Source organism: Medicago truncatula, chromosome 8, assembly GCF_003473485.1.
Source record: "Medicago truncatula cultivar Jemalong A17 chromosome 8, MtrunA17r5.0-ANR, whole genome shotgun sequence".
In the NCBI taxonomy this organism is placed as follows: Eukaryota; Viridiplantae; Streptophyta; class Magnoliopsida; order Fabales; family Fabaceae; genus Medicago; species Medicago truncatula.
In genome coordinates this window covers 43,972,183-43,985,292 of record NC_053049.1, presented here as the reverse complement: position 1 = coordinate 43,985,292, position 13,110 = coordinate 43,972,183, and the positions used below count along the sequence as shown (strand labels likewise).

At 33.7% G+C, this 13,110-nt stretch overlaps 1 protein-coding gene across 1 annotated transcript; it reads right to left on the bottom strand.

Moving 5' to 3' along the window:
* Positions 1-3,267: 3,267 nt before the first annotated feature.
* LOC11440056 (phosphatidylinositol 4-phosphate 5-kinase 8) lies at positions 3,268-7,449 on the bottom strand. The gene is made up of 3 exons (XM_003630359.4): positions 7,364-7,449; positions 5,657-6,969; positions 3,268-3,637 (listed from the first exon to the last, which is right to left on the bottom strand). Exon 2 carries the CDS (start codon positions 6,957-6,959, stop codon positions 5,682-5,684), a length of 1,278 nt encoding a protein of 425 aa, XP_003630407.2. The 5' UTR covers positions 6,960-6,969; positions 7,364-7,449; the 3' UTR covers positions 3,268-3,637; positions 5,657-5,681.
* Between the last annotated feature and the right edge of the window lie 5,661 nt (positions 7,450-13,110).

Sequence of the window (13,110 nt, the reverse complement as noted above, 5' to 3'; positions counted from 1 at the left end):
CATTCTCTAAACCTTCATGTATCAACTCGTTTCTTCTGGTAAAACACTCTACTCAATCTCTTTTTTATTTGTTTCGTCATCATTTCATGATTTTCTTTTATATATATATATATATATATATATATATATATATATATAGAACTTTTACCACAAGATGCAAGAAAATTGGAAGCCATAGATAAATATGGTTTTTGATAACATTGAGACTGCTTGGAACTTTTGGGTAAAGTATGGATGGTGGAAGGGTTTGATTTGGAGGGAGGAAGGATTATACACACAAGAAAAAAGATGGTTCAACTAATTCATGTAGATTTGTTTGCTTTAAAGAAGGTTTACGAAAGCCAGACAAACATGATCGTAAAACAGTCAATCCAAGACTAGAGACTAGAACGAATTGTCGAGCAAGATTAGGACTTAAAAATGTGGTTGAAAAAATGGTGGTTCATGAATTTGTGGAAGAGCATAACCATGATTTACATCTGCAAGAAACAATTCATATGTTGTCATCTCAACGAAAAGTTTCAGAATTACACTGCAATGAAATTGATTTAGTATATGATGATGGCCTACAACAGAGGAAATCATTTCAGTTTGATGAGTAAAGAAGTGGGATGTAGAACTAACTTGGAGTTTACCCGCGTTGATCAACAGACTCATCTTCGAAATAGAAGACAAATGAGTATGATAAATGGGGAAGTTGGTTATCTTTTGCAATAGTTTCAGAGAAAGTCGGGTGAAAATCCAACTTCATACCATGCCTATCAACTCGAGGTTGAAGATCAAATTACAAATGTGTTCTGGGCAGATGCAAGGATGATAATTGGTTGCGATTATTTTGGCGATGTAGCTTCTCTTGGTAGACCCCTGGCAGTATTTTCAGGATTTAACCATCATTGAAAAGCAATCATATTTGGGGCAACATTATTATATGATGAAACAGTTGAGTCTTACAAGTGGCTATTTGAGACATTTTAGAGGCACATAAACAAAAAATGCCTCAAATAGTTTTTACTGATGGCAAAAGCACTTGTTGAGGTTGTGCCAAAAACTTACCATGGCCTTGGTACTTGGCACTTGATGCAAAATAGCATCAAGCACTTTGGCAGTTTAATGAAAGGTGAATCTCACATTTTGATAGATTTTAAGAAGTACGTGTACGGTAATGAAGATGAACAAAGTTTTGAAGAAGGCTGGAGAACCCTTCTTGATACATATGATGTTAAGAAAAACATTTGGCAGCAACGAGTTTACAATATGAAGGAGAAATGGGCATCTTGTTACATAAGAAAGCTTTTACATTGAGAATGTGAAGCACCCAACTTAGTGAAAGTGTGAATGCGGATATTAAAAGTTTTATGAGCGTGGATTTCGATATAATCAAATTTTTCAAGCACTTTGAAGTTATTGTAGAAGAAAAGCGATATAAAGAGTTGAAGTGTGAATATGAAACACGCCAAAAAAAATCCAAGACTCAAGAACTCATATCCTCATATCTTTCAACAAATGTCTGAGATTTATACTCCCATTATCTTTGATCTATTCCAACATGAGTATCAGTTGTTTGAAATCTGTTTTGTGAAGAGCATGAACATACAAACATCATCATTTGATTTTGTTATTTCCATGGCAAGGGATCGAGGAGAGTGGAAACTGGCAAGTGTCATTTGATTTAGATTAGAATTTAATTTGTTGCTCCTGTCGTAAGTTTGAGAGTTTCGGTATACTTCGTTGTTTATTCTTAAATCAATGCCCAAGTACTATATCTTGAAGAGGTGGACAAAGATAGCAAAAAAACAGGATTTGCCTACAACTGTTGTTAGTGATGTCCCTGCTTTATCAAGATAGTCACTGAAGCATGCACCACCATTCTAATTTCACCAGCAACAACTTCCCATCTTTCCAACATTTTATTTTTTATCGGATCCTAGGTTTGTTGATTGAAAAAAAAAAAAAAATCACTTATTATTTTTGGTAACCGCTAGAGTGAAAGGAAAATTCAAAATTGTGCAAACGATGGTTTTTGTTGAAATAACCTTATAAAAAAAGGGTGTGTGTTCACATGAGAAAGGTTAATCCTTTCCCACCATAAAAAAGTTAGATTCAATTATTAGATTAAGTGAAGAATATATTCTTAACATGCTCTCTCAACACTAGATTTTTCTTCACACTATCTTCCAACAATTTTAAAATTTTAAAAATTAATTTTCAGAAATTAAAAAAATCGAAAAAATATAAAAAAAATTCATATAATATTTTTTTAAAATTATGTAATTCATTTATTGAATGTTAGAAGAAAAAAAAATATTTCAATAAAAATAAAATTTTGGAAACTAAGATAAGTTTTTATTTTTCTAAAAAGAATATATTTTTTAATTTCATAATAAAATAAGATATATTCTGAAAAATAAAATAAAAATCCTAAAAAAAATATTTTGAAATTAAAGTTTTTTATTTTTCTAAGAAAATAAAATTCTGGAAAATAAGGTTTTTGAAATAAAATTTTGAACAATTTTTTTTTTCATTTTTTCAAAAAAAAGAATTTCCAAAATTCAATAAATGAATTACATAATTTAAATAAAAAATCTGAATTTTTTTATATTTGTTCGATTTTTTTAATTTCTAAAAATTAATTTTCAAAATTTTTAAATTGTTGGAAGATAGTGTGAAAAAAAATCTAGTGTTGAGGGAGCATGTTAAGAATATGTTCTTCACTTAATCTAATCATTGAATCAAACTTTCCCATGGTGGGAAAGGATTAACCTTTCCCATTTGAAATGCCACCTAAAAAAAGAGGTATTGCCCTTGTATATGTTATGATAAACAATTGTACAAAAGAGGTATTTCTCTTGTACAAATGATACACGTTTCATTCAAATTCCTGTAAGATGGATGAATACACAACTTTTCATAAAAAGTTACTACTTTAAACCCTTAAAGAGTGCCCCGAAAGCACTCGTTAACATTTCCCTTGTACAAATTATACACGTTTCATTCAAATCCCTGTACGATGGATGAGAAACAAGCCTTATGAGTTCACATTCGTTGATGTTTTATAACCTCAGCATTCTCTTGAATGGGACTAAATTATCAGTTTTATGAGTGAGAACTCAGCAGAAATTGAAACCAATCAGATTTCCACTTTTTAATATTAATGTGCTCATCAAGGTGTTCAATGATTTAACTATGTAATGAAGCTAAAAATTACATCAAGCTCCCTAAGTTAATAAAACAAGGATCTCATGCACAAAGGAAAACTTGCAACAAGAATACCAGTAAGCAAGCATTAAAAATCAACAATCACACAACCAACTAACTACAAGGAATTTCACTCAAGCTATCATGCTATGAAAGAAATAGAGTTAATAGGGAATCATGATGAATGTTTTGAAGTCTCAACAAAACGAAAATGTGAATAAGATGTCTGTCACTTCTAATATCCAACACGCCGAGATGTTTTTTGTGAATTAGTGCTAGTGAATAATAAGATAAATAAAATAATATGTAACAAGTTAAGATGTTATGAGAATAAGTGCTAGTGAGTAATGAAATCCAAAATTGAAACTGCTCTCCATCTTCATCTCATGTACCATCTAGTCCTCCCTCATTGGTAGTGTTTGTATTTATATCAGGATGATCTCTGCATAGGAAAAATAAAACATTGGTGAACATGAGAATAGATGTCATATACACAGACAGAGTACATGTGATGTGATGCACATATTCATGATTTTTGTCACGGTATCCTTATCCTATCGGACACGTCCCCCCAATATGCCTAGAGTTTTTTTTATTATAAAAAAAAGGTATATAACCAGATACTCCATAACTGAACGGATAGCACTTGGATGACATAAAGTTGAGTGACATTGGTGACATTGACCAATCACAATATTATAATGCTTGTGAAAGAGAGAGAAACACAAACATTGTGGCATTGTGATTGGCCAATGTCACCCAACTCTATATTACCTAAGTATTTTCCTAACTGAACAGTCATACACCAGACTGAATGTTTTTCCCAAACTCTATTTGTCTCAGCCACAGGTCCAAATACATGTAAGAAAGTTTTCATACTTCAATTTCGGAAGCTAATAGTTTGTAATATAATTTGGCTTACCATCAATTTTGGGCAAGTCTTGGCCCTATCAACATGTCATTAGAAACTCGATCAATCAAAATTGCAGCAGCCTAATTAACTAACATCACAAACTAATTTTCTGGCTTCCTGATTAGTAATTTACCATCTTCATTGCAGATCTCAACAGGTAAGAGGTGCGTAAAAATTTCTAAGAAAAATTAAAATTACAGGTTGTTATAAAGAAAACATGAAAAAGTTCTATACACATTTTCAACAAAATATCTGGTCCAGAGTAACATAATTCATTGCATCTATAGGAGAACCGCGAATTGGTTCGCGCGAACCGATTCGCAGTACTTCCGCGTACTGGTTCGTCAGAATTCGCCGGAAAATTCGCAATAACGATCGTACCCCGAGTACCCGCAGAAAAATCCGAAAAATAGATCTAGAAATAGGGAAGAAACAGTTTAGATGATGATGTAAAGGAGGCAGCCGCTGTTAGGAAGAGAAAGAAACTGGGTTTGAAAAGCAGCAGCTGTTGCTGTTACTCGTAAGGAAGAAGAAGACATGAAATTAGGTTTTTTTTCTTCATTGTGCCGCTGGACTAAGTATATGGGCCGCTGAACCATTCTTATATGGGCTTTTTTGCACTATTTGAACTAAAATACAACAATTGCTAATCTTACCCCTTTCAAAAAAATCTCTAACAATGAATATTTATGTTTAAAATTCTATTTTCAAAATCTAACAATTAATATTTTTAATTATTTTTTGTTTATTTAATTATTATTTTTCATAACGTACCAATTAATACATTAGCACGTAACGCGAACCGAAATAGCGTACCGACTATGTATACCCCCACGTACCCAATTCTTTGAAAGGTGCCGTACCGGGTACCCGAACCTGTACCACATACCGAAGCGAACCGCGAATTATGTGACTATGATCTGGTCTCTAATCATCTTGAATAAGTTGAAACTAATAATCATACTTCAGACATGAAGTTGATATGAGTCAAAAGTGAACATAGAAGCAAACTAAATACTAAATAGCCGAACTAATTGAATCCTTGTGTCGGAAATTCCCCGAATGTATTTTCCATTTCCATAAAGAATATAATTGACAACTTTGAGTTTCAGATTATCCCTTTCCTAGAATAGATCTTGAGGAAGAAAGTTTTATAAAATCGATATTGTCCGATATTTCATATAAAATTACAGGTCGAATATTATACTTACATTTTCCCTCACTAAATTTAGTTTTTTTAGTAGTGGTGTTTCAAATATTATACTTACAATATCAAACACAGCCTATATTATAAATTATTTCTTATACTAATCTGATTTGGGAATCGAGAAGCAAGTGTGCATTTTTTTTCAAACCGTCCAGACATTTTTTAAAAACCCTTGAAGCCATCTACCCTATAAGTCAAATGATTTTCTACATAAGGCCATGCATGATTATAAAATAGTTAAGTATAGAACAGTTGAAAGAAAGGTGATAATAGTGGTAACCACGAATACTATATCAAATTTTCCATAATACTTTAATTTTTTAAAAGATCAAATAATTTACCTGATGCCAAGTTGCAGATTAAGATTCATATAATAGCTTTGATGGTCTTCAAAATTGCCCATATGCACGAACTCTTCTTTGCTTTCTTCGCACTAAATGCACCCTGTTTTTTGTTGTTATTATTATTATTATTATTATTATTATGTGTTACTTCTGAATACGGTCTGATTTTCTCCACAATTAAAACTCCTTGCATATATTCCCTTTTGATAACCAAAGGGCTCAGACTAGATACCTCAGACTGACCTTTATTTGAAATCTGCAATGAAGTGGAACCATGAGAATTTTGAAGGGTCCATATCTTCAGACCTTTCTCTGTCACTTTTTTATCAACCCAATCACCCTCGTATATTGTTCCATTTGAGTGTGTGTATTTTCCATTGTCATGGAGAAGTTTACTCCTGAAGTTACCAATATCGACATCCCCGTTAGCATATCTATAAACTCCATATCCATGTATAAGTCCATTTGACCAACAACCATCGAAGACATCACCAACAACCCAACTCATAATCCCTGTTCCATCCATTTTGTCTTTTTTCCAATTTCCGATGTAGACATCCCCATTTGCAAATCTATAAACTCCAAATCCATGTCTAAGTCCATTTGACATACAACCATCAAAAACATCACCATTAGCCCAATCGAAAATCGCTCTCCCATCATCCATTTTCCATGTTTTCCAATTTCCAATGGAGACATCCCCATTTGCGGATCTATAAACTCCATATCCATGTGCAAGTCCATTTGACCAACAACCATAGAAGACATCTCCAGTATCCCAACTCATAATCCCTAATCCATCCCTTTCATGTTTTTTCCAAATTCCGATATAGACACCCACATTTGCATATCTATAAACTCCAAATCCATGTATAAGCGCAATTGATCGACAACCATCAAAAACATCACTACAAGTCCAATTTCCAGTGTAGACGTCACCATTTGCAAATCTAAAAACTCCATATCCATATACAAAGTCATTTGACCAACAACCATTAAAAACATCACCATTAGCCAAAGTCTCAATCCCTCTTCCATCTTTTTTATCATTTTTCCAATTTCCAACGTAGCTACCTCCATTCTTATAAGTTTGGGTGCCATTGCCATGACGGCGATTCCCAAAGAATTCACCCTCATACTTGTCTCCTGATGGCTGTATGAACAATCCTTTCCCTGTCTTATCTCCATCAACCCAATCACCCACATATATTGATCCATCTGACCATGTGTACTTTCTTTTGCCATGAGCAAGTCCATCCTTGATGTTACCAATGTAAACACCCTCATCTGAATACAACATCTCTTTAAACCTACAGTTTACAAGAAACAATGAAATCATAATCATAATACATAGATGTAGAATAGAAGAATACACGGATTAGTCAATATAACAGAAGCACACATGCATACATGCATGTTGTGGTTTGTAGTAAATAAATGGTTTTGAAAAGAAAGAAAGAAAAAAAAACATCATTCTAAGTTAAGTTCTAACAAACAAGGGAAGAGAGAAATCCGACAACCCCATCACAGATGCAGATAGATGCCTCTAACAACACACAAGACCATGAATTAAAAAAAAAAAAAATCGAAAAATCGAAAATCGAAAATCGAATTCCACTAAACCCAAAATAATACTAAAGTTGCTACTTTCTACCAACACAATACAGCATATATAACTAAAAAAAGAGAAACTACAGAGTTTACCAGATTGCTTATGTCGCGTTCGTTTTTCTCCTCCTTCGACTTTTCGATTCTTTTAATCGTGCTTGTTATCTACTGTAACATAAAACCCTCCCTCTATTTATATTCATCATAATGATTTAGGGTTAGTTTTAAATCCATGAGTTGGATTTAAAACTCAAATTATAAATAAATTGTAACAATTTTTATTTTTTTTAATCAACTACTTTATATCAATAGTAAATATATTTTCTTTTTTTCTGTTGGCCGAGGTTCGAACCCGAATCTTTCATATATTATATTTATGCATTGTCCAAACAAACTGATGACATATGGTATATATCTTCTACTCTTTTTATGCACTCATTTAAAGTTTTTAAGATTTCAAGAGGGTTAAAAATTTATTAATGTATTAAATTAACAATTTAAATGACCAATTTAAAACTCAAAATAGTCCTTAAATATTTCGAGGGCACTCGTTAACATTTCCTTTTTGTTATGAATGTCATGGTTAACTTTTTTTTTTAGAATTGTTGTTCCCACATTTGATAAGGCTGAGAAACACGAGTAAAATAAGATTTTGCCCCCTCGCCAGTTAACTGCCGAGGAAATCTGAACTTAATCATACGCAAAAACAAAAACATTACCATTTTCAAAACTTCTCCAAAATTCACAATTTCTCTCCAATCTTCACCAAAGCCATTTTCACAAATTGCAAGCAAACCAATTGCACATTATCACAAGTAAGTTGTATCAATCATTTTAATGATAATGTTAGTTTGTTTAGGTTTATTTTTTATAAAAAAAAAATAGAGTAGTTTGCATGTGGTTAGGGTTGATTTTAAAATTGACAATTTGATGATTGCATGTGTAGTTTAGGAATTGATAAATGAATGTAGTTGTTGCCTATGTTGTTTAAATCATAATGTGGCTTTGAATGGTGGCAAATGAACACAATTTGAATATGTTTTATACTTTGTACACAAAGTGTTTGATAAACTGTCTCCATGACAATTTTATTGATTATTTAGTTAGTTTAGGTTATGGAAATGATAGAAATGATGTTAATTATAGTTTGGTTAAGTGTATATTGATTTTTTAGTTAGTTTAGTGATGGACACAAATGATTAAGTGTATAGAAATGATTAAGTGTATGTTAATTATTGAATGATGTTTAGGTTATTATGGAAATGATGGACATACATTTTATTGTAATGATGATTATATTGAATGATTTTAGGTTATGGAAATGATGTTCATTGTTGTACTTTTAATGAGTTTGATTATGTTTATGTTTAGTTTAGGTTTAATTTGTTTGATTAGGTTATGGAAATGATGTTAATTTTATTATTTTTTGTGTAGATATGGCCGATCAGGACCTCATTGATCCATCTAAGATGATTGGTGGTAGGCGTGCAATGACTCAGAGCCATCGGAGGAAGAGAGGCAAAGCGGCCACATCCCAAAGAGGGGTAAAGGTCGTAGTGTGGATGGTTCAGGGAGTTCGCAGGAGGCTTCTCAGGCTACACAACCTGAAGAGTCGCAGGTGGTTGACCCGAGCCAGCAGGTGGAGTACCTGAATTATCAGGATCAGGTACACCACGATGTTACGGATGGTGGGTATGACCAAGATCATATACCACAGCAGCAGCAACATATAACAGATGATGATGACATTGCAGCAGCTGCTGCCCCGGATGTGTTACCTCTGGACCCTTCCTTTTCTGGAGGACCGGTGGACCTATCTTTGCTGCACTCTTATGTCAATCATGTGGCGTTGCCGCTTTTGTATAATTCAGATAACGTAAGTGTAATTTTTTTAAATGTTTTTTCTTTATGTTTAATTATTTTCTTTATATATGTGTTTGTTTAATTATTATATCCCTTTTTATATGTGTTTTTTTTTTTATTCTTTTGCACAGAAATGTCATACCCCAAATTTTGACCACTTTCCTCTATTCTTACCCATTTTATTCGTATTTTTAAAGTCGGGAATTTTCGTCGTTTCAGACGAAATTTTGACAAAGAGGTTACTTTGAAGTACCTCATTTTTTAAACCGAGTCGGACCCTCTTTTCTCTTTTTATTTTCTTTTATTAATTTTAATTTTAAGATTAGTTACTTTTTTTTATATTTAATAATTTTTTATTTTCCATCTTTTAATTTTATTTTTCTTTACATGATTTAGTTTAATTTGTTTTATTTTATTTCGTATTAGATTTATTTTATTTCTTTTTAATTAATTAGTGTAAAAAAAAAACAAAGTGTCAATAGGTCCAAAATAAAATGTACAAGATCTAAAAAAATTTTCAAGTCAAGTGTCAACTTTAACATTCCTTTTTCAAAATTCACCATAATTGTCCATCATTTCCATTAAACCATTTTTCCTTTTTTCATCAACCTCCTCACCTATAAATAGAGCCCTCATTCCACACAATTTCACACACCAAAAGTTCTCTTGAGTTGTCAAAGAACTTTTCTCTCTTCTCCCTCTTTAGCTTGTGTTGACGAGCTATTCTTTTCTTCTCCCTCCTTTTTCTGTCCCTTCGGAATAAGTCCCTTCGGAATTTTGTCCCTTCGGTAATTTTTGTCCCTTCGGTTGTCCATTTCTTTTATTTTCTTGCATTTTATTTCTTTTTAGCATTTTTGCATTTTTATTTTATTTTATTTAGCATTTTAATTATTGTTATTTATTTTCCAGCAATTAGAATGTATTTAGGTCCAATGTAAATATAAATGAGAAAAGTGTGTGGGTGTGTGTGTCCTTTTATTTCTTTACCGCCTTAGATATATCCAAAAATGCAAAAAATTAGATTAGGGATTTTGTGGTGATCCAACGTCACTACAAAAATCCACGTGCTTATATTTTTTATTGCTCCGTTAGTTTAATTTTCATTTAATATTCCAAAAAACAACAAAAACATGCAAATAATCTGCAAAACTCCAAAAATATTTTCTTAATAAACCTTGGTTTGTAACCCAAGTGTCTTTCCTTTTTATTTTCTTAATCAAATGCTTAATTGAATTAATATTCATATTAGACTTGATTTTCTTGTAATTAAAACGTGAACAACCTCACCTTATTTTTTCTCTCATGCCTTGAGGCCTCTTTCTTTTCTTAAAACCCATTTTCAAAAATCTTAAAATCAACCTAACCCACCAAAGAAATTTTTGAGGTGAACTACATTGGTTTTGATCCCTTTTCTTTAAGGGTATGTAGGCATAGGATTTTTTATCCTTCCAAATCAAATAAAAATAACCAAAAACATACTTCTTCTCCCTCCATTCTTTCACTTAGATTTTTAGGTAATAATTTTCAAGTAAGCAAATCAATTTAGCACAAGGTAAATTAGGTAAGAGGTTCCTACAGAATACCGTAGATGCTTAGGGTGCTAGCACCTTCCCTTTGCATAACCAACCCCCGAATCCAAAGTCTCGATGAGGGTTTTTACTCATTTTTTCCCTTCCCACGAATAAAAATCGAGAGTTCAAAGATTAACGATTCATATCAATTAATGGTTTGATATCCGAAAATCACGAGCACAGAAATGGCGACTTCACTGGGGACTTAAATTTTACGCGGGTTAAACCCACCTTATTTTATTTATTTTGTGTTGTACTATTTGTTTATGCTTTGTACATATTTGCTTACATACCGTGTTACGTGAGTGGTGAGATAAGTCCTACACCCGGGCTTGAGTGAAACATAAGATAGGACGGAGTACGATCATAGTGCCATACCAGGAGCGGTCCTGCGATATGTGCACACGTGATGTAACTCCACTCAACGTAGGTCTTTCAAAAGTAATAATATGTCGTCATGAGCAGTCGTGATTGGCGTTATTATTTTTGAAGTCCGTTAAACGTTGAGGACCTTTAGATCACCCTTAACCCATCTTGGCCTTTTTTTAGGACGTAGTGCGGTGGCTAAACCAAGAGCAGTCTTGACTTTGGTCGACACGCGATACTACACTCAAACTAGACTTACTTATGATTGTTATTGGACTAGGAGCGGTCCTATACACCGATATGTTCATAAGGGAAGTTGTAATTTGGGAACTTGGTAGAACCCGTGATACAGGTACATTTGAAACCATAGTCCTTACCAAGTGGTGTTGTTACCCTCGACTCCAACATTGTGGAACTTAACCTCCTCATGTATTCAATGTACTTTAGTATAACCATGCATACATGCATTCATTAATAAATATATTTTTCCATCAAAAATTGAAGGACTTAGACAAGTTTTTTGCAAACATTATGGATATGGACCTTGTACGAGTGAACACCAAGAGATACAACTTCAAAAATCTTAACTAAGCTTTACCTTTTGTACTCTTTCCTTGGTTTCGTTCTTACCTTTTGAAAAAGGGCCTTTTGCAATATCTTCACAATTTTCAAATGAAACCATGTTTCTCTACCATGTTTAAAAATTAACTTTGATAAGTCCTTCAAAAAAATTGTACATTTTTGCATAAATATATCATGCATCATCTTTGCATTCATAGTTTCTAGTCTGTATCTCATATTTTGTTTCTACCAGCAAAAGGTCAATCCATCAGTAAAGTCGTTCAATGTCTTCATCCAAGTTCGGCTCGCATATGCAGACACTCGTGAAAATAGGAAAAATGGATCGACTTGAGCAAGAGGTCCACGAGCTTCGTGGAGAGGTAACAACACTTCGGGCTGAGGTAGAGAAGTTAACTAGCCTAGTATCTTCATTGATGGCTACAAAGGATCCACCGCTTGTTCAGCAAAGGCCTCAGCTACTATGTCAGCCAACATGCATGAAACGGCCTCGACAACAGGGTTCTCAGCCGCTTATTCCTCAAAATCAGGTCCGAAAAGCATCTCAGTGTGACCCAATTCCGGTGAAATATGCGGATTTGCTTCCCATTTTGCTTAAGAAGAACCTTGTTCAAACCCTGCCACCTCCTCGGGTGCAGAATCCGCTGCCACCTTGGTATCGCCATGATCTCAACTGTGTATTCCATCAAGGGGCGCCAGGTCATGACACTGAGCAGTGCTATCCTTTGAAGGAAGAAGTTCAGAAGTTGATTGAAAATAATGTCTGGTCCTTCGATGACCCTGATATAAAAGTGCTACTTCAACAACAACATATGTCTTCTCACTCTATTGCCACTCTTAGGTCCATCACCAATGTTGTTCAAGATCAGAGCTATCAATCCCAATTTCAGCAATATCAACAACAACCTCGACAACGAGCTTCGGGACAACCACAGTTTGATTCGATCCCCATGAAATATGCAGTGTTGTTTCCCGATTTGCTTAGGAGGAAGCTTGTCCAGACCAGACCGCCTCCTCGTATGCCTGAGAAATTGCCAACTGGGTATAGGCCCGACCTCTCTTGTGTCTTCCATCAAGGGGTACCTGGTCATGATATTGAGCGCTGTTTTGCTTTTAGGAATGAAGTTCAGAAGTTGATCCAAGATAAGGTCTTACGCTTCTAAGATTGAACGCAAACATGCAAGTTAATCCGCCATCGGATCTTGAAGCCTAATGTTGATACATGGAATGTTTAGCTACAATTGGGTCTTTGCTGATGTTTATTTCTACTACTCATTTGTTCAATTAATATGTTTGTTTGTTGCTTTATGTTTTCCAAAAAAAAAAAAAAAAAAATCCTTTCGTCCCACCCGAGGCGAGAGTGAATTTGTTTAGGGCTTTTTGCTTTATGTATTTTCATCATTAATGGAAGGTCGCCTTGATCCCGACCTTGTTTTTATTTTGTGCTTTTTCTGGAAAAATGGT

Excerpts from the sequence above, each read along its gene's own strand:
- LOC11440056 (XM_003630359.4), bottom strand. The coding sequence starts at position 6,959 with ATGTTGTATTCAGATGAGGGTGTTTACATTGGTAACATCAAGGATGGA.